Raw genomic sequence first — 19577 nt, forward strand, 5'->3', positions numbered from 1 at the left:
ACACATAGATATTATCCTGGACAGGGTTAAAAACACTTGTACATCATGTCAAGGCCAATGCACAGGTTGGAATGAAATGAGAGATGTTATTAGAAGACTGGTGTAACTGGATGGCTTAAAGTTATCGGTTCAGTGCCAAAACTTTGGCTCTGTCCTGTCGCTCTTTACTCAGTCCTTACTCTGAGTCTTTTGACTAACATTCTTATTCTAGGATTATTTGGGGATTTCATTGCTATGGAGCAGAACTGAAGATTAGAAACGGGGGTTAACTAGAGAATCCACAACCAAGTCCCATAAGTACACATCTTGTTTTCTTTTTAAAGGTGTGGAGAGTGGGTTCCAGTGTTTCTGGCTTTAGTCACACTTCTACACAGATCAGACACAATGAAAACTTCTCTCCCCATGTTTTCTCAGCAGTGTGCACACAGAGCAACATTCATGTTTATTGCATGCATTTCTCTTGATAGGTGCCATTACATAAAGTGTCTGTCAAAATATAATTATCAATTGTGTTGATGTTAGGATTAATTAAATTAACTTGTGGAATATTCTCAGGTTTGCGCTTTCCTCTACAGACACTCAAAGTAAAAAGCAACAATACAAACATGTCAGAAATAATTCTCTGTCCGCTTAGTGCTATGTTTAATATGATATCAAAATGCAACAGCATTTTCAACAACATTTTCTCAGTTCAATTCCACCATCAGGCCGGGGTCTTTCTGTGTGGAGTTTGCATGCTCTCCCCATGTTTGCGTGGGTTCCCTCCGGGTACTCCGGCTTCCTCCAACCGTCCAAAGTAATGCAATTTGTGGGGATAGGTTAATTGATCAATCCAAATTGACCATAGGTGTGAATGTGGGAGTAAATGTGAGCGCGAATGGTTGTCTGTCTCTGTGTGTTAGCCCTGCGACAGACTGGCGACCTGTCCAGGGTATACCCCGCCTCTCGCCCTAAGACAGCTGGGATAGGCTCCAGCGCCCCCTGTGACCCTGAAAAGGATAAGCGGAAGCGAATGGATGGATGGAACAGCATTTTTATTTTTTAATGACTCAGCTCTGTAACACAGCTCTGTGTTCTTCTCCATCGGCCCATAACAGCAGTTGTGGCATCAGTTGCAAAGGCAGATCACATTATTATGGAGGAATTTTGGTCCACTTTTCTTTACAACATTGCCTCAGTTGATTGACATTTGCAGACATATAAACAGCTGTCTTAAATTTTCGCTACAGTAATTCAGTTGGTTTGATGTCAGGACTTTGTCCAGGCCATTGTAACACTTTGATTCTTTTATTTTTCAGCTTTCAGCTGAAAATTTCCTGTTGTGCTTGAGATCACTGTTCTTACGCATGAATCAGCATGTGCCAGGAAGAGGAATTCATGGCTGAATCAAGCACTGCAATAAGCTCAAATCATCATCTCGCCACCACTTGACAGTTGGTATGAGGTGTGTGTGCTGCTATGCTGTTTGGTTTTCTCCAAATTCTCCTTTCTCCACATTGATCTCATCGGTCTAAAAACAACAACTAAAATACGTACAAAAGTGGAAAAAGGCGAAAGAATGTAAAGGAAAACAGAGAAAGTGACATCATTTTCAGCTCCAAATCGTAGGTGTTACAAAGACTTCAGGATTAGATGACCATTTGTATCAGTTGAGTGTGAACTACTGCAGAAGTTCTCTGAGGATCTATAACTCAGTTTCCCTCCTTTGGGCCTCTAAATTTTCAAGATTAGGCTGGCACAGATGATGGAAACGCTACAAAATGGAGAAAAATATTTAGTCTTAATTTAAAAGTTTTCTAACAATTCTAAAAGCGCTAGTATTATTTTCAGTATGATTTCTATTGTGTTAAAAATTATTCAGTAAACATGAAAACCATACATTTTTGTTTAACTATATATTTAATATAATAACACAGTCATCCCACCTGACTTAGAGTCCCAGTCCCAGTGCCCAGCTTATACAGGGCCCATCCTGGAACAAGCAGGATGGAGGAGAGAGCCAGTACCCAACCCAGCACATATACCCAGGATGGGTAGACGTACCACCGATTAAAGGTCAGAGGCTGGTACTCGATTAAAGAATATATAAAAGAGCCCTGAGGAATCATAAGGAGATGGTTTAGTTGGTGGAGAATTTTGTGTTAACATCTTAGCACTTAAAGCCCAACTCACCAGTGAGACCAGTGGTGTGAGGTAGAGCCAGCAGAGTTTAAAGAAGTAGTTGGCTCGTGTCCCTGTCATGTCCTTTATAATGTCATACAACTTATCTACCCCTTAATAGGAGAAGAAACAAAATAAACAACATATAAAGATCACACATGGTGTCAATGGAACGCCATGGATGTATTTTTTTCACATAAACGTCAAATGACAGCCAAAGGAGTCATAATCAGTCATGTAAAGACTCCATTAAAATGTCCTCACAAGTGTCTGCAAGATTTGCTCCTATATATGAGAAAATTTCCCTGATCATGTCATCATCATGACATCCTTAGTGTGAGATATAAAAGGAAAAGCACACCTACCAAATATCCAACCCAGTGCCAGAGTTTCAAACACACATAGGAAGAGGATGCAGGCTCCATTACAAGCATAGTAGTCAAACAACTGCAACACAAACATCCCTCCCTGGAGACAATGACACAGATATTTATTTCGCATGCATTTATTTTTCTCACTAAAATCAGAAAATTAGTATATGTAATGTTTAATATTTTCTTTCAGACTCAAGCACACATTTCCAAAACATGTTTTGGCAGTGATACATTACATACAGACCTCAGTAATCATGACAAGTTGAGAGAAGAAGCAAATTAGGCAGAAGAGAAGGAGAAAAATCTCCCTTCGGCCGGCCCTGCGCAGCACTTTGGGAAACATATCAGTGAAGGACGTCATCAACACCTCCATGTTAACAAACTGTGCAGAGAATGGACAAAATACACTAAGTACATTTCAAAGCATAAATGCAATGTTCCAAAGTTGTGTGTGTCTTACTTGTGTATCCAGACCCAAGAGAATGAGCATAACAAAGAAACAGATGGACCACAGTTGAGGAAGGGGCATCATGGCTACAGCCTGAGGGTATGCAATGAACGCCAGGCCTGGACCTGAAACACAACAGCATGATGCCAGAACACTGAGCTCCTTCTACACAAAACATGCCATCCAGAGTTGAGTGGTTCTGTTTTAATTTGTACAGGTTGTAACATGTAATATGACAGTGGGAAGGCACAAAATTAAACATTTACCTGTGCCTGCTCATGTTGAGGTAGGGAAAGATCAAAAATTCAGTCAACTGACTGTGACAGGAAGATGGCGCCTTTGCTCAGCTTGACTTCTACCAGCCTACGTTGTACTGTATTTTATGCTATTATATCAGCCCTGACGTTTAATATATGGAGCTATGCTGCTATGATTTATGACCGTTCTTCCTTGCTCCACATGAAAGAGTCTATGAAACATCTTTATGATGATTGGGACAGTTATTGGAAAACTTTCCCCCCACCATTTGTGTGCTCTTCTTCCTCACCGGATTACTTCTTGCTACCTACGAAACGTGCCATAGGCAATTCCAAGAAGAAATCGAGGAAAAGAGGCTGTAGTGCTTGCATCCAGGTACACATTAGATGAGCCTACAGATCGGAGATTTCCCGACTGGTCTGGAGGCGTCCGTGGTTTCTGGTTGTTGCCAGTCACCCTTCCGGATTTGGTTGGAAACGCGTACTCACAGCCTGGATCCTGCTCATCTGATGCTCTGTATTTTGTCGATGACCTCTCTACCGCTGTATCCTCGCAGCCTGCATCGCAAAACCGGTGGTTGGTCCCGCCGGTTCTGTGGCGCTGCTGGAGACCACGTGTTCGGACACGGTGTTTGCTGTCAGTTCCACTCCGACAAGCTGATGTGAAACCTGCGCTGCCAGCATTTAGTCGGATTGCGATGGAACGCCCGCTCCATCGCAAACAAATCCTTCTCTCTTAATGAGCTCTTCACAGGAAAAAACCTGGACTTTCTATTTCTCACTGAAACATGGCAGAGGGATGGTTTAGTTTATTCCATTCCACTGAGACAGCACTACTGAAAGTCACTAATGATATTATGATGTCAGCAGACTCCGGAGAATACACAGTCCTAGTCTTGTTAGACCTTACCTCAGCCTTTGATACAGTCAGTCATACCATCCTGATAAACAGACTGAAAGACCTGGTTGGGATGTCTGGCTCTGTTCTAGAGTGGTTTTCATCTTATATATCTGAAAGGAGTTTTAGTGTGTCTGCAAACCAGATCTTGTCGGAATCTACAGAGTTGCTGTGTGGAGGCTCCGTGCTGGACCTTTTCTGTTTTTAATATATATTCTTCCTTTAAGCCAGATAATACAGCAGTTTCCTGAAGTATCTTATCATCTTTTTGCTGAAGATATTCAGCTATACCAGGGGTGGGCAATCTCAGTCCACGAGGGCTGGTGTCCCTGCAGGTTTTAGATCTCACCCTGGGTCAACACACCTGAATCACATGATTAGTTCGTTACCAGGCCTCTGGAGAACTTCAGGACATGTTGAGGAGCTAATTTAGCCATTTAAATCAGCTGTGTTGGTTCGAGGACACATCTAAAATCTGCAGGGACACCGGCCCTCGTGGACTGAGATTGCCCACCCCTGAGCTATACTATTCATTTAACCCTTGTGTGGTGTTCGTATTTTTGTTACTCAGCCACTGTTCATGGGTCTGGTGGACCCGCTAGAGTTTTGGCTTTCCAATTAACACTATCAAACAATTTTATGTTAAATTACTCAACAGATGTTTACTTCATCCCAATTACGAGCCATGTGAACAGCAAACATGGTTAATTTTTTCCCTTTACCTTTGTTCGATCACATTTATGAATTAATGTGCTCTCGGTTTTTTTTAATAAAATGTTATAAAAAAAAATAAAATCAGTTATAATCAAGTGTAAATATCTTTATACCATATTTTGCAGGTTTTGATGGTATATACTGCCTAAAGGGGCAGCGGCCTCTAAATGGCATGGGTCTCACAGACCCGAACACCATACAAGGGTTAAGCTTTTTGTTTGGAGGGACATTTAAATCAGATAGTAAGGACCTGCTTTTTTCACTTGAGGAACATTTCAAAACTTAGATCCATTGTGTCAACAAGTGAAATCGAGATGATAACTGTTGGGTCTGCGCTTCCACAGGCCCCGCTGGTTTAGAGACTTATTCCCGTTAACGAAGCAAGGAAGCAAGACGAACAGCTTTAACCGGTTTTTAACATGCTAGCACAGGAAGGATCTCAGAGCAGCCCTTCTGCCCTCAGTCTCAGACCACTTCGGAGAACTATCACCCCACAGCAGTCTTTTATTTCTGTGAGACACAGTTTACACAAACACCCATTGTAAAACCCCCCTATGGTGTCAGGCATATGGTGTTTGTGTTTGGGGGTGCGTTAGTGTGACCTCCTGCTCACCAAAAGAGTCATAAAGGCAGGAAGTTTACTAAACAAGAAAACAGAACCTTCACCTAGGATGTGCCTATAATAAAACACTACAGCCTCCGCCACCATTCAACAGGGTGGCGAGGGAGTCAGAAACAAAGGAATGTCCTTGGTCATGTAGTTATATCAGAAAAATAGAACTCAGGAGAATAAACCAGCTGTTCTCCACAGAACCATTCAAGGTGTACTCTCAGTGGCAGGGGAACAATATGAGAATAGCACCACCAAGGCTGGAGATGGAGCAACACATAATGGCAATACTCAGTGGCTACTGGATCTAAGAGCTGGACACAGCAACCTCCCTGAGCAGGCTCCAGTAACTATCACAGTGGCAGACATCCAAGAAAGGGTCTCTAGTATGAAGAGAGCATCAACTTCATGGCTACTGCCTGAACAAGCTGACTGCACTCCATGAGCGTCTGGCAGTACAAATGAACCAGCTGCTAGTCGATGAGAGACACCCGGAATAGCTAACTGAACACCAGACAGTCCTAATCACAACGCACAAGATCAACAGGACCCTAAGAACCTTAATCAGGAACTCAGTGGGGATGTGGCGTACAACACTGGAGGCCAACTTCAACCCCATAGCACAAGTCACCATTAAGTGCGGGATCTACTAAGGAGATCCTCTGTCCCCACTGCTGTCGTGCATAGGCCTGAACCCCCTCAGTCAGATCACTGACAAGACTGGCTATGGATACCGATTACAGAATGGAGCAATCATCACCCACCTCCTCTACATGGATGACATCAAGCCGTATGCCAAGAGTGAACAAGACATCGATTCACTGATCCAGGACATTAAAATGTAATTCGAATTGGAGAAGTGTAGTTGGATGCTAACTAAGAGAGGGAATTTAGTGTGAACTGAAATGATTGAACTACTAGAATGCAATATTGCAGAAATCAAGGACAGCTACAAGTACCTGGGAATCCAATAGGCAAATGGGAACCATGAAGAAGAAAGCTGGAACCACCATTGTCAGGGAAGTCCGGAGGAGTCAGCTAAATGGTAAGAACAAGATCCGGGCAGTCAACACCTGCACCCTGCCCTTGATCAGGTACCCTGCTGGGATCATAAGCTGGACAAAGGAGGAGATAGAAGCCACTGACATCAAGACCAGGAAGCTCCTGATCATGCATGGAGGGTTTCAGGAGATGGCCACGACCGACCGGTAAGACCCCACGTGCAGTCTGTGTAAAGATACCCCTGAAACAATCCAGCATATAATGGCAAGGTGCAAGATCCTAGCAGGCAGGGCATACATGGAATACCGTAACGAAGTGGCCGGCATAGTATACAGAAACAGCTGTGCTGAGTATGACTTGGAAGTCCTAAGGTCAAAATGGGAGACACCCCCTTGGGTGGTAGAGAATGACAGAGCTAATATCCTGTGGGACTTCGAGATACAGATGGCCAAAATGGTGATCACTAATTAACTGGACATAGTAATGGTGTACAAGAAGAGGAAGACGGCTGAGTGGATAGACGTAGCTATAGGGAATGACAGCAACATCAGGAAGAAGGAACACGAGAAGCTGGAGAAGTACCAAGGGCTCAGAGAAGAGCTCGAGAAGATGTGGAGGGTGAAGGCCAATGGTCCCAGTGGTAATAGGAGTGCTTAGTGCAGTGACCCCCAAGCTCGGGGAGCGGCTGCAGCGGATCCCAGGAACAACATACGAAATCTCTACTAACAAAAATATAATGTTAATGGGCAAAAAAAATCATTTAATATAGTTTATTAATATTTTTCAAAATGAAGTGTAAAACTTCAAAGAAAGTGTTGAAGTTGTGTAAAAATGTTTCCAGAAGGATGTGATTGCATGTTTAAGATATATACCTGACTCGGCCACTTCTGCAATAGGAACGCCTTGCTCATGAGCCATGAATCCCAGCACTGAGAACACAGCAAAACCAGCTACAACACTGGTACCACCATTCAGCAAACACAGCATCAGAGAGTCTCTACAAATCACAAAAACAAAGTGCAATGTGAAGTCACTGCATTTAGTAATATGGGGATTTTAATATGGCTACTGAAATTAGACTTAATCAACTATCAGCATTAATGATAAGCATACTTATAGCAGTTGTTGTTGTATTTGTTGTAGCTTCCCAGCGCAGTTAGGACACCCACTCCGATACTGTAGGAGAAGAAGATCTGACTCCCAGCCTCCATCCACACCTGTTCCAATAAAGCAACAGTAGTACACTTGTCCACCTGTATTAGACACTGTTATAGATTTGAGCTCGTACCTGAGGGTCTATCAGTCGTGAGGGTTCAGGCACAAGATAAAACATCACTCCTTCTAATGCTCCAGGAAGAGAGAGGCCACGAATCAAAAGAATTAACAACATCACATAGGGGAAGGTAGCTGTGACATATACCACCTGAGGGAAAAAGCAAAATTTGAGGGCATTAAAAAGTTTACTCCATATGCACCATATACATCTCCTGAATATAGTTATTGACCACAATTCTGCAGCTTTTACAAACACCTTTCCTGTAGACCTGACTCCTCTCCAGATACAAAAGTAGCAGATGATCCACATAGCGATGAGGCAAAGCAGCAACTCCCATCGGATGCTACCTATTTCCTCAATGCCCCCTGAGATCGCCAGCACTCGTCGTCTAGAAGTCAATTAAGTACAGAAGGTAAAATAAATAAAAGAATTGTGTGTGTGTGTGTGTCTATACATATGTATATATATGTATTGGTAAAACTTGGTATGTTAAGTTCCTCTACATAGACCTACTCCCAAAATTCAGTGGCTGCTGATGTCCAGTTAGTCTGGTTGGTCCAGTAAGGAGTTTCATTTTTTGTTGAAAGGTCTACACAGTCATCTGAAAGGATGGTGGGAAAAGTCGACAGACAATAGTATAAAATTTTTAATAGTTATGACTCTGACACAAAGATGGAAAACCTATATAAGTACCATAAACCACAGAAATATTAGCATGCTATTCAATCTTTGCATTTTACCCGTGTTCCAGTAGTTGTTGCAGGAAGCCCAAGGAAGCTGAGAGCTGAAGGAGAACACGAGGTAGAGCAAAGCCCAGGAAAGAATAATGATGTAGGTCATACAGCTATAGAAGAGGATTAGCTGTCCACCAACGCCAATGCCTAAAATGCCACATTTATAGTCAATTTATGTATGACTCAGACTGTTTGTTGTTTCCTTTCTTTCTGAATTTCAGGTTCACTTTCACCAGTTCATTTTGACCATGACTAAATGCGTAAATGCAGTGAGCTGCTACCATAATGGTCTGATTAAATATTTGTGTTAACGAGCAGTTGAATGGGTGAACCTAACAAAGTGTCTGATGAGTATATTGTTGTGTGACTTATTAATGGGGCTCGCATTAACATATGCTAATAAGGGACAACATGCAGCAGTGTCATAGAGATGTGCACTCAGCACTGGAGCATTTTCTTGTGACAATATCAGACTTGATAGTTTTATAGTAGATGTCATCCAGGGAAGGACGGATGTTGTTTTTGCTTTGTTGTGTTTTAATGTGAAGTGTGTTTATTTATTTTATATTGCATGTTTTGGTTATATTTTGTGCAGTGTTTTATTTATATTGCATGTTTTTGGTTACACCGTCAATCTGTCCTAGAGAGACTCCGCCCTTTTCCCATTTTACTGATTGGACACACCTGAGAGAAGAGGAGTGAGGGGTAATTTACACAGAGTGCTCAGTGACTCAAGACTGGTAGAGCTTGGCGTGAAAGGAGGGAAAGCCAGCGACGCGGGGCGAGCGGTCCGACTGCTGCAGCAATGGAAGCCCAGATTACGCGTCTGCGAAGAACTAGAGGCGGCGAGGCGGGCCAGTGCCATTTACCGGTCACAAGGAAGCGGCGGGCAGAGTTGAGAGCTCTGCCCACCCGGGGTAAGTCTTTTTGACTTGTCCCCTTTTAATGAACGATAGCTCCCTAAAAGAGTAGTGACTGCTGCTGTGTTTCCTTTTTTAGCACATTGGGGCGCAGAACGCGGAGAGGAAGGCGAGGACGCCGCCGGGTTCCCTCCCTGTTTTGCTTCACCGGATTTGTTATTAGTGACTCTTATACCGTGGCGGACGCCACTGGACTTTTAACGTTGTGTTTTATTGATTTTTATTGTTGTCCCCTGGCCAGGGCTGTTTTAATCTATTTTATATTTTTTTTTTAACTGTTTAAATGTAATAAATTATATTTTATCCTTAGTTTTTAAATTTGTGTGCATTCCCTTGGCTGCCCCACTGCTCTGTCCGTTTTTAGGAGGGTTTCTCTCTTTTTTTTTTTTTTTTTTTTAACATCTGTGCAAAGAAACACCTTCCCTCCGTGACATAATCATGGTTACTGAGTGCTGGATGGTGCCCCGCATGCAGACTCCACTCTCGTATAAAAGAGACTTGGATAATAACAGTGAGACCTGGAGGGGCATGACTGTGGGCATGACACAGTATTCCTGATCTAAACTTTGTTCTTTTATTGGATTCATGTGCTGCAGGAGTATGTCTATAACAAACACTATGTTTGAACAAAAGAATGTTTATAAGTGCACATGACACCAGGACACCCATGGTCGATAATTGATTTTATAATCGTATCATCAGATCTGCAGCCATATGTTCTGGGCACTCAAGTAAGCCAGGAGCTGAGCTGTCAGTTGACCACCTGGTGGTAAGTTGGATCAGTTGGTGGTGTAGTGATGCAGTGGAGGACAGTGATGGGCAAAAATCGCCTACTTTGTTCAGCTGCTTTGTGATTGGGCATTAAAACTGGCAAAAGCTGCACTAAAAGCTAACCCGGATATTTCCTACTCTGAGTTTAGAAATGTTTTCAATAAAGGTTGTAGCGCTGCTGCAGCTGCTCACTACTTACTGAATCTGAAACAAAGTAAGCGAAGCATTGCAGATTGTTCAATAGACCAGGGGTGTCAAACTCAATTGCACAGGGGGCCAAAACTCAAGGCACACTTTAGGTCACGGGCCAAACAAGATAAACATTTATTGAACACACTAAAACAATGTTTTTTAAACATAAATATGAATAAAAACGGAAAGGAATATTATTCCAGAATAAACAAACTTAAAAAAATAAACTTTAACTTTAAATATTTTGCTCTTCATAAAAATATATATCCTGTCAAAATTATGCAAGTTAGAAATATGAACATGCTGCCAAAAACCCCAGAAAAAATAAATGAAAGCATAGAGAAGGTTCGAGCCGCATGTAGACTTGGCTGGGGCATTGCTTCAGGAATGGAGTGAATAAACTGTGCGGGCCCTTCGGTGTCGTGCTTTGCCTTGAGTGTACCATTACACTGCAGCTCCATCTGAATCTGCACAGGTGCAGTTTCCACGGAAATTGGTTGCGAAGCAGCTCGAAATTCTCTTTTTGTGCTTCAAAGTCAAAGCGCCGCACGTGCGCAGTGCGCGCTCAGTTTATCAGCAAAGTCCGCTGACTTGGTTCAACATTACTTGGCAACAGGGAAAGTGAGGCAAGTTGCACTGGTGCATTTGTGACCGCTTCACTTGAAATGCCTTCACCGCATCATACATGCCATGTCCATGAACTGACAGATTTCCTTGCTGAGCTCAAAAACTCTATTGAGAACTTTTCCCAACTCAGCCAACGGACCTCTGTATGATATGGAATGTCAGCAAACTCTGAGTCTATTTCCCACATAAAAGACTGAAATTGACGGTGATTTAAACTTTTAGCTCAGATAAAATTTACGGTTTGCGTTACGGTGATCATTACATGCTCGATTTTTAGGACTTTACCACACAGCCTTTCCTGGTGTATGATGCAGTGATATGCTGTTAACTCACCGGTACATTTCTCCTCCTGCGCATCTTTACTCGCATACTGCCGACTAGTCCACTTTTTTTCACCGCACAACACCGGCGCTCCATCTGTTGTAAGTCCAACAGTTTGTCCCAGGGCAGTTTCATGTCAGTTACACTTAGAGCTGGGCGATATAAGATTTTTTCATATCACGATATGTTTTTTTCATTTCAGGCGATAACGATATATATCACGATATAAGCCAAATAACTATATCTGTAAGATTTAAATGTGCCGTTGCTCACAAGTAAAATGTGAAATAATCAGCAGCTTGTTTTTATTTAAATATTTATTTCCCATAATAAGTTCAACAGGGCAGATGTACTTAAGGAACATGAGACTTCAGTTTCAGATAAATAAAGGCAAATATTGCAAACTACACAAAAGGTAGTCGCTAAAGCATTTAAGTTTCAAAATAGAACAAACAAAACAGACTACTAAATTGTCAATTCCACTTAGAAACAAAATATTAATTCTAAAAATAAATCTTAGTTTGTTTTACAGAAGAACAGACAAAATTGACTAACTTTTGTCAATATCAAATAAACTGAGAACTAAAAGGAAATTCTCAATCTCTCCTTGTTGTATAGCTTAGCTATTACCTCAATTAGCTGCTTGAATCCTTCATTTTCGACCGTGTTTATTGGTAGCATGTCTTTAGCAAGACAGTAGGCTATGGCATTCGTTATGTTGCTATGTCTCTTAGCTTTTTTGTCATATGGTAAGATGCTGGAGAAAGCCGACTCAATTGACTGTTGCTTCTTCGCAGGGATTCTCCTGGTTGTTTTCGATGACGAATTAGCGCTTTTAGTCTACGGAACTTCTCTGGCCCTTCCTTTCGACAATCTCTCCGGCATTGGAACTGTCATCTGTGTTCTCTTCGGTAACCTGGTCACCCAAGCTCTCGGTTGATTTTTCTCTAGTGGGCACACTCATTTTCTCCATTACCCGGCCACAGCGGCTGGCTGCTTCCCAAACAAATACACATGTGCGGCTTGGCACTTGTGCTGTACGTAACAAGTCACGTGACGTGACGCTGCGGCTGTGATTGGTTCGGCTCTGCGCTACTTAATTTGGATTGGCTGTTCTGTTTTTTTTTTAAGACAGGAAGAGAGAGAGATGAGGTCTATCGCAATAGTTTCATTTTTCTATCGAGAAAAAGTTATTTCGCAATGAACATCGTTATCGTTCTATCGCCCAGCTCTAGTTACACTTTGACATACGTTTTAAAAAATGTCTTTTCCTGTCGTTGTCCCGTGCATCCAATATTTCCACTTCACGGATGAAAATGGCCAGCTGTGCAATGTCATGTCTGTACTTTCATCCACAGCAAGAGAGTATGCAATTTTTTTTTTTTTGCTTCTTTCACACAACTGTGTTCTTAATTCAGTGGCCATCTCACAAACCCGATCAGCAATCGTATTTCTCCTCAGGCTCACATTTGCCAAAATCTGTGTTTTGTCTGGACACGAGACGTCGCACACCTTCATCATGCAGCTCTTCAGAAACTCTCCCTCGGTAAATGACTGGACCAATTTGGCCTCTGCCACAATAAAACTTGCTTTCACAACAGCTTCACTTTGTGATTTTGCTCTGGTGAAAAACGTCTGCTGAAATGTCAGATTCTTCTTTAGCTCTTCCACCTTCTGTAGTTTCTGCTCTGCATTTAGGTTTTTCAGCTTATCCTGACGTTTTGTAGTGTCGTCTTAAATTAAATTCCTTAATTACAGCCACATTAGCTCCACAAATAAGACACACGGGTTTACCAGCAATGTTTGTAAACAAATATTCAGCCTATAAAATCATCTCGCGGGCCGGATATAAATGTACGCTGGGCCGGATGTGGCCCGCAGGCCTTGAGTTTAACACATGTGCAATAGACTTTTGGATTGTGGCAGAGGAGACTGGCTGGGTGGCAGGATGTGCTTAAAGGAACTTTACTGAAAAATCTGTGTTGAACTAAAAGACTAATTAGTTATGAGAGAATTGCCTGCCTCCCTGGATGGCCCACACTAGCACGAGTATGTGTCTGCCTGCACTACCTGTGCTCAAAACAAATAACAAAATCAGCCACTACTCCTACCTTTGCCTACACTGCCCCTGGACGCACATAGTGCTTGACTTTGTAACTGCCCTACGTCCCTCAGCAGGTAACACTGCAATTCTAAAAATATTAGATTGGTGTCGTGCAGTCTTCCTACTGCTCTAGACACCACCCAACTACTTACGGCACACATCTTCTGCCTTCATGGGATCCCTGAAGACATCGTCTGCGACCAGGGCCCACAATTCCCTTCGTGGGTCTGGAAGGAGTTCTTTTCACCCCTCGGCACTAAGGTCAGTTTATCATCAGGTTTTCACTCACAAACTAACGGTCAGATGGAGCGAACCAATCAGGAGCCTGAGGCCACTCTCTGCTGTGTCACGTCCACCCACCAGACTATCCCTGAATGAGCAACTCCCCTGGATAGCACCTTGGCGCATATCCCCTGGATATGATCACTGCCATCAGGTTTAATAACTCTACATCGTCTTCTCTGTATCATCCTTACGTTTTGCTTACCTCGGATACTTGGTCCTCCTTTAAGCCTGTTACATTACAGGACATCAGGGCTCTGCTTGGTCATATAAAATCGACTTCAAGCCTCCTCGATGTCCTTCCTGTTTCATTTTTCATTAGAGCGTTTGACTCTATTGGCCGCTGTATTGTGGAAATGATGAATACTTCTCTTCATACTGGCTCAGTTCTCAGCTTCTTTAAACAAGCTGTTGTTGAATCAGTATTAGATTGGTTACAGTATCATGATAAACAGGCTCAAGGACTTTTTTGGGAGTACTGGTGTTGTTATCAAATGGCTCATGTCAAATTTATCAGATTTTTTGTGAATCAAGTGATGTCTGAATCAAGTGATGTCTGAAACAACAGTTTTGCCTTGTGGGGTACCTCAAGGATCTGTTTTAGGTCCAATTCTCATTTTGCTCTATTTTTCCCCCTAGGCCAAATCATTAGGTGTTACAATAATATTTTCTATAATCTCTATGCTAATGACATTCAGATATACTGTTCTTTCAAAGAGCAGTATAATCGAAGTGATCTGTGTATTTTAAATTGTCGAGTTTAAGTAATTGCCTGACAGATATCAAGCAATGGTTAAACAATAACTTCCTCCAGTTAAATTTTTTCCCCTCCTCGAATTCCCATAGCCCAGGGCTGGGCAACTCCAGGCCTTGAGGGCTGGTGTCCTGCAGGTTTTAGATATCACCCTATGTCAACAAACCTGAATCAAGTGATTAGTTCATTACCAGGCCTCTGGAGAACTTCAAGACATGTTGAGGAGGTCATTTAGCCATTTAAATCAGCTGTGTTGGATCAAGGACACATCTAAAACCTGCAGGATACCGCCCCTTGAGGCCTGGAGTTGCCTACCCCTGCCGTAGCCCCTTCCCCTTGCGCATTTTATTTATCACTTGGTGTTTGTGTAAATAAACTCAGACATCTCAGACTCCTGCACTTCAGTCTGCTGGTTCACCTTGACAGAACTAACTAATGCTCTTGTGCAACTCTGTGACTCAAACTGGCGATTTGTAGAAAAGGGCTACATGTTGTTTACTTGTTGTGTGGATCCACACTATTGAGATCCTGTTTCTCTTTATTCTTTATTCCACTATATTCTAGTTGCTTCTGTATGTTTTTTGGCTCTTAGTTAGTCCCACAGTTTTTGTGCTATTTTCACCATTCAAATTTTACAATATTCTGCTATTTCTGCTCTTTCCTGCTATGACTTTTGGTGCTCATAACTTCTATACTTTTTGAGATATTACATTTTTTATGCAATTTATTTGTCCCATTGAAATGAATGGACCACATTATCAGTGAGGTCACTGATTTTGCTTGCCGGGGTGAGCTGTGTTTTAGCTCAGTGAGATGAGCAGCTGTTCTCAGAGCGGGAGGCCCGGGTTCGAAGCCTGCTTATGGTTACATTTTTTTCAGTTAACAGTTAAACTTTTTAAACTCTTTTCAACACAAATTTCAGCTTCTTCAGCTGTTTTTTAGCAGAAACTTGAGCTTCGTTACCTCTTTTCAGCGCAATGTTCTGCTTCTTTACAGTTTTTTCACCTCTTTTCAGCAGAATTATCAGTTTCTTCACCTCTTTTCAGCAGAATTTTCCGTTTCTTCATCTCTTTTCTGCAGAAAATTCAAAAAGTTCACCTCTTTACAGCAGAATTTTCAGATTTTTTCACCCCTTTTCAGTTACCTGAGAACCAGTTTGACTCAGTGAGATGAGTAGCTGCCTTGAGACAACAAGGCCCGGGTTCAAATCCTGCTCATGGCAATGTTTCTTTTCAGTAGACAGTTCAACTTTTTCACCTCTTTTCAGTACAAATTTCAGCGTCTTTACCCCTTTTCAGCAGAATTTTTGGCTTTTCACCTCTTTTCAGCAAAATTTTCAGTTTCTTCACCACCCTACAATCTTTGCAACTTTTCATCTTTTTCAGCTATTTTCAGCATTACAGCATCCACACAGCATTTTCGTAGGAAATGCAACTTTTTTTTAGTTATAATAAAGACCTCAACAGCTTACCTTCTGCTAGTGGGCACAACTTCCTCCAGCATGTAATGCCACCCTCCTGGGTGAACTGCCCTATAGTTGTCTCCAGCAGGAACAGGGGTACACCACAGGTTACCACAAATACCAGATATGGCACCAGGAATGCACCTGAATTTATAACACAATACAGAAAAAAACACACCTGATGTCCAGTTTCTTGGTAACAGCAACAACCTTAAACAATAAACATGGACCTGATATATGGTTTTAGCACAAGTTAACCAATGATACCAAAATTCTTTACTGTCATTATTCAGTCACATAGCCAATGTTAAGAAAATTGTTTTCTCCATGTGAATCACAAAATGATCCTGGTGCAAGCAAACAAGCTGCCCAGGAACTCAATGGAGCAGAGGTCATACATCTTCCTTTCTTTGCTCAAAATCTGATTCTGGCAGATTTGAGGTAATCAAGGTGCTGCAAGATCAAAAACTATAGGAGAGAATGACTACACTAAGTCTGAAGTAATCTCTTAACCTAAAATGTTAAAGATTGTGTGTTTTATTTTCAATGCACATACTGGCTGAAATTAATTTACTTTTTCTTTTAACTGAGTACCATTGAGTCCATTTTTGACAGATAAATTGAAAACACCTCAATAAATATAGCAGATCTTGTTAACTTCATCTTCTTTGAATCCTTACCATCTAAACAATTCAGACCCTGTTTGAAAGGGTTAGACCTTAGTGTTAAGTAAAAAGCTCATCAAATACTTTTACCTTTATGTGGCAGTGTACTATTGCTTAGCACTTTAATGTGCATGAAATATACAAGAATTAACACATCCTTTGTTGATCAGTTAATACATTTTCAATGAAAATATAAACAAACTCCGGACTGAAAATGAATTTCAAAAGAATAATAGTAAAAAACAAACAAACAGTGCTTTCATGTACAACTTTGTTTCACCTTTAACCAAGCGACACTATAGCGAGGAGCAAGTGTCTTGCTCTCAGGCCCTGATTTAAATAACTCCCTTCTAGGAGTACTACTCGGTTTCAGAAAGGAGCTTATTGCTGGGACAGATGAAATCTAGCAGATGTTCTATGGTTTTATGATGAGAGAGGACCACAGAAACTACTAAAGATTTATCTTGCACCAAGACCATGACTGTCAGGGTCCGGTGTCGGTTGACTCCGTGGTTAAGTTTTGCTTCTTTTTTGTTTTGATCCTTTGTCATGGTTTTGGTTTTTGTATTTCATGTTTCTTAGTAATTCTTTTGCACCTCAGTGATTTTCCAGCCTTTAGGTGTTTTGTTGTGTTAGTTCCTGTTTTACTTTGCTATCTCCATTAGCAAACTCTTTAGGTATAGCTGCCGTGCTCGAGTAGCTTAGTAGGCTGTGCTCCCCTGGCGTATTGTCCACGGTTCGCTGGTTTACGCGCCAGTCGGACTTCACTGAATCTTATCCTAAACCTAATAAGATTGCCTCCAACAGCATCACAGTGATGGAAGTTTTTGCTCCAGAAGAACTGGCCACTGGGTTAAAGGCCTTGGTACTAATTGGAGGTAAATTATCTGAATTTCAGGAGTGGGACCACGCCTCCAAACATGTCTTATCTATATATGTTTTTGTGCCCCACCTTCCCTCCCCTTTTTAAAATTCTTTCACTTCTTCACTTATTAGTACTGAGCTGCCGCCAGCTCCCATCGAGGCCTTCCCCAAACTGCAGCTCAATTCTTGATTAAGCCATTTGCCTTTATCTACTAAAAAGTCTGCCAAACCTAAAATGAGGATGTGGGCCCAGCTACTGAAATGAAGGAGATCTGCCTTTGCAATGAACCCTTGGGTTGTGCTGGAATATAGATTTTGACACCTTGAAAGTTAGAATACTATTAAAAGTTGCAGCTAACAATAAACCCTTGGCAAGGTGTGCTGCCACTGTGACATGAACCTTGATCAGGTTACCCGTAAAAATGTTACCAGTAATCTGTTTTTGTTTTCAGTTGTGGCATCAACTGTTAACTTAATTGTTGGGATAACAGAATAGATTTAGAATTAACTAATGCTCTTGGGCAATTCTGTGACTCAAACTGGCTCTTTGAAGAAAAGGGATGTATTTTGTTTTCTTGTTACAATAAAGACCTCAACAGCTTACTTTCTGCTAGTAGGCACAGCTTCCTCCAGCATGTAATGCCACCCTGCTGCGTGAACTGCCCTATAGTTGTTTCCAGCAGGAACACGGGTATGCCACAGGTTACTACAAATATCAGATATGGCACCAGGAATGCACCTGAATTTATAACACAATACAGAAAAAATACACCTGATGTCCAGTTTCTTGGTAACAGCAACAATCTAAAATAATAAACATGAACCTGATATATAGATTTTGTATAAGTTAAGTTAAGTACAAGTTGTAATTTTCTTCATTTGAATCAAAATGATCCTCGTAAAAGCAAACAAGCTTTTGCAGTATCTTGAGTCCCTCAAATTCGATGCTGGCAGATTTGAGGTAATAAAGGTGCTGCAAAATCCAGAATGATTCAAATAGATGAAGAGCCCTGCTTTGCTTCACCTGCAGTTATCATATGAGTTACCTAATTTATAAAGGAAACTTTCAAAGAGTACTGAAAGAGTTCGAAGACACACTTCTGGTAACATCTCAGTGAATCTCTGTAAACTGAGCAATAATAGACTTTGGAGAAGATGGAGAAGAAAATGACTACACCAAGTCTGAAGTCATGTCTTAACCTAAAATATTAAATATTTTACAGGTTTTTTTTTAAAATGTGGGTACCGGCTGAAATTTATTTACTGTTTCTTTTAACTGAGTACCATTGAGTCCAACAGGTCTTGTTAACGTCATCTTCTTTGAATCCTCACCATCCAAACAATTCAGATTCAGTGTGCTTGAAAGGGTTTGACCTTAATGAGTGTTAAGTGGAAAGCTTATGAATTTCTTTTCTTTTCACATGGCAGTGTATTATTGTGTAGCACTTTAATGTGCATGAAATACACAAGCATCAACACATCTTTTGGATAGTGAATGCAAAATAAACATATTAAATGAATTAAACAAAAGTATTAGGAGTGTTGTTTGCTTACCCCCTCCATTTTTGTAACAGAGGTATGGAAACCTCCATACGTTCCCCAGGCCGACAACATTTCCTGCCACAGCAAAGAGATATTCCAATTTATTTCCCCAGTTTCCTCGCTCCTCCACCTCTGGCTGTGTGTCTCTTTGTGCAGATTTTCTTGTCATCATATCAAGACAGTTCAGGGTGAAAACGATGATACCGCTATGCTTTGCGCTCTGGTCATCACTGCCTTTATATTCTCTGGCAATTCTGTGTTGAGGAATGAGCAACTGCGCCATCAGTTAATAAGTTAACTGAAAATGAATTTAAAAAGCATAACAAAAAAACAAACAAACAAACAAGCAAACAATGGCTTCATGTACAACTTTGTTTCATCTTTGACCAAGCAACTCTGGAGATGTCCTATTCTATTCTGTTTTTCATGGATATAATGGACACAAATTTGCATTGGAGTATGGGATCATTTACATGTGCTGAATTAATTGCTACAACTGACCTGTCTATGTTAACCTATCTGTTAATCTTTAACAAGGGTCAAAGTAAAGCTTTGAAAGAGACTGGGTGGGGTCATGAGAAAAAGTTTCCCAATGCATTC

General features: G+C 41.4%; 1 protein-coding gene across 1 annotated transcript; it reads right to left on the bottom strand.

Annotated features, from left to right (window-relative positions):
* Window positions 1-1017: 1017 nt before the first annotated feature.
* On the bottom strand, window positions 1018-19306 carry LOC100704862 (sodium- and chloride-dependent GABA transporter 2). The gene is made up of 14 exons (XM_003441659.5): window positions 18990-19306; window positions 15916-16050; window positions 8480-8620; window positions 8253-8340; window positions 7995-8127; window positions 7752-7886; window positions 7577-7680; window positions 7336-7460; window positions 2995-3107; window positions 2779-2916; window positions 2526-2628; window positions 2173-2273; window positions 1926-2096; window positions 1018-1753 (listed from the first exon to the last, which is right to left on the bottom strand). The coding sequence occupies exons 1-14, from the start codon at window positions 19258-19260 to the stop codon at window positions 1685-1687; spliced, it is 1827 nt and encodes a 608-aa protein (XP_003441707.2). The 5' UTR covers window positions 19261-19306; the 3' UTR covers window positions 1018-1684.
* Window positions 19307-19577: the final 271 nt, after the last annotated feature.

The sequence above is a fragment of the Oreochromis niloticus genome, linkage group LG14 (genome assembly GCF_001858045.2).
Source record: "Oreochromis niloticus isolate F11D_XX linkage group LG14, O_niloticus_UMD_NMBU, whole genome shotgun sequence".
NCBI classification, from domain to species: Eukaryota; Metazoa; Chordata; class Actinopteri; order Cichliformes; family Cichlidae; genus Oreochromis; species Oreochromis niloticus.

Coding starts and splice junctions, on each gene's coding strand:
- LOC100704862 (XM_003441659.5), bottom strand. CDS start 19,260: ATGGCGCAGTTGCTCATTCCTCAACACAGAATTGCCAGAGAATATAAA. Junction 7,887..7,994: donor GAGTCAGGTCTACAGGAAAG/GTGTTTGTAAAA, acceptor TTTTTCCCTCAG/GTGGTATATGTCACAGCTAC. Junction 7,681..7,751: donor CACGACTGATAGACCCTCAG/GTACGAGCTCAA, acceptor TTATTGGAACAG/GTGTGGATGGAGGCTGGGAG.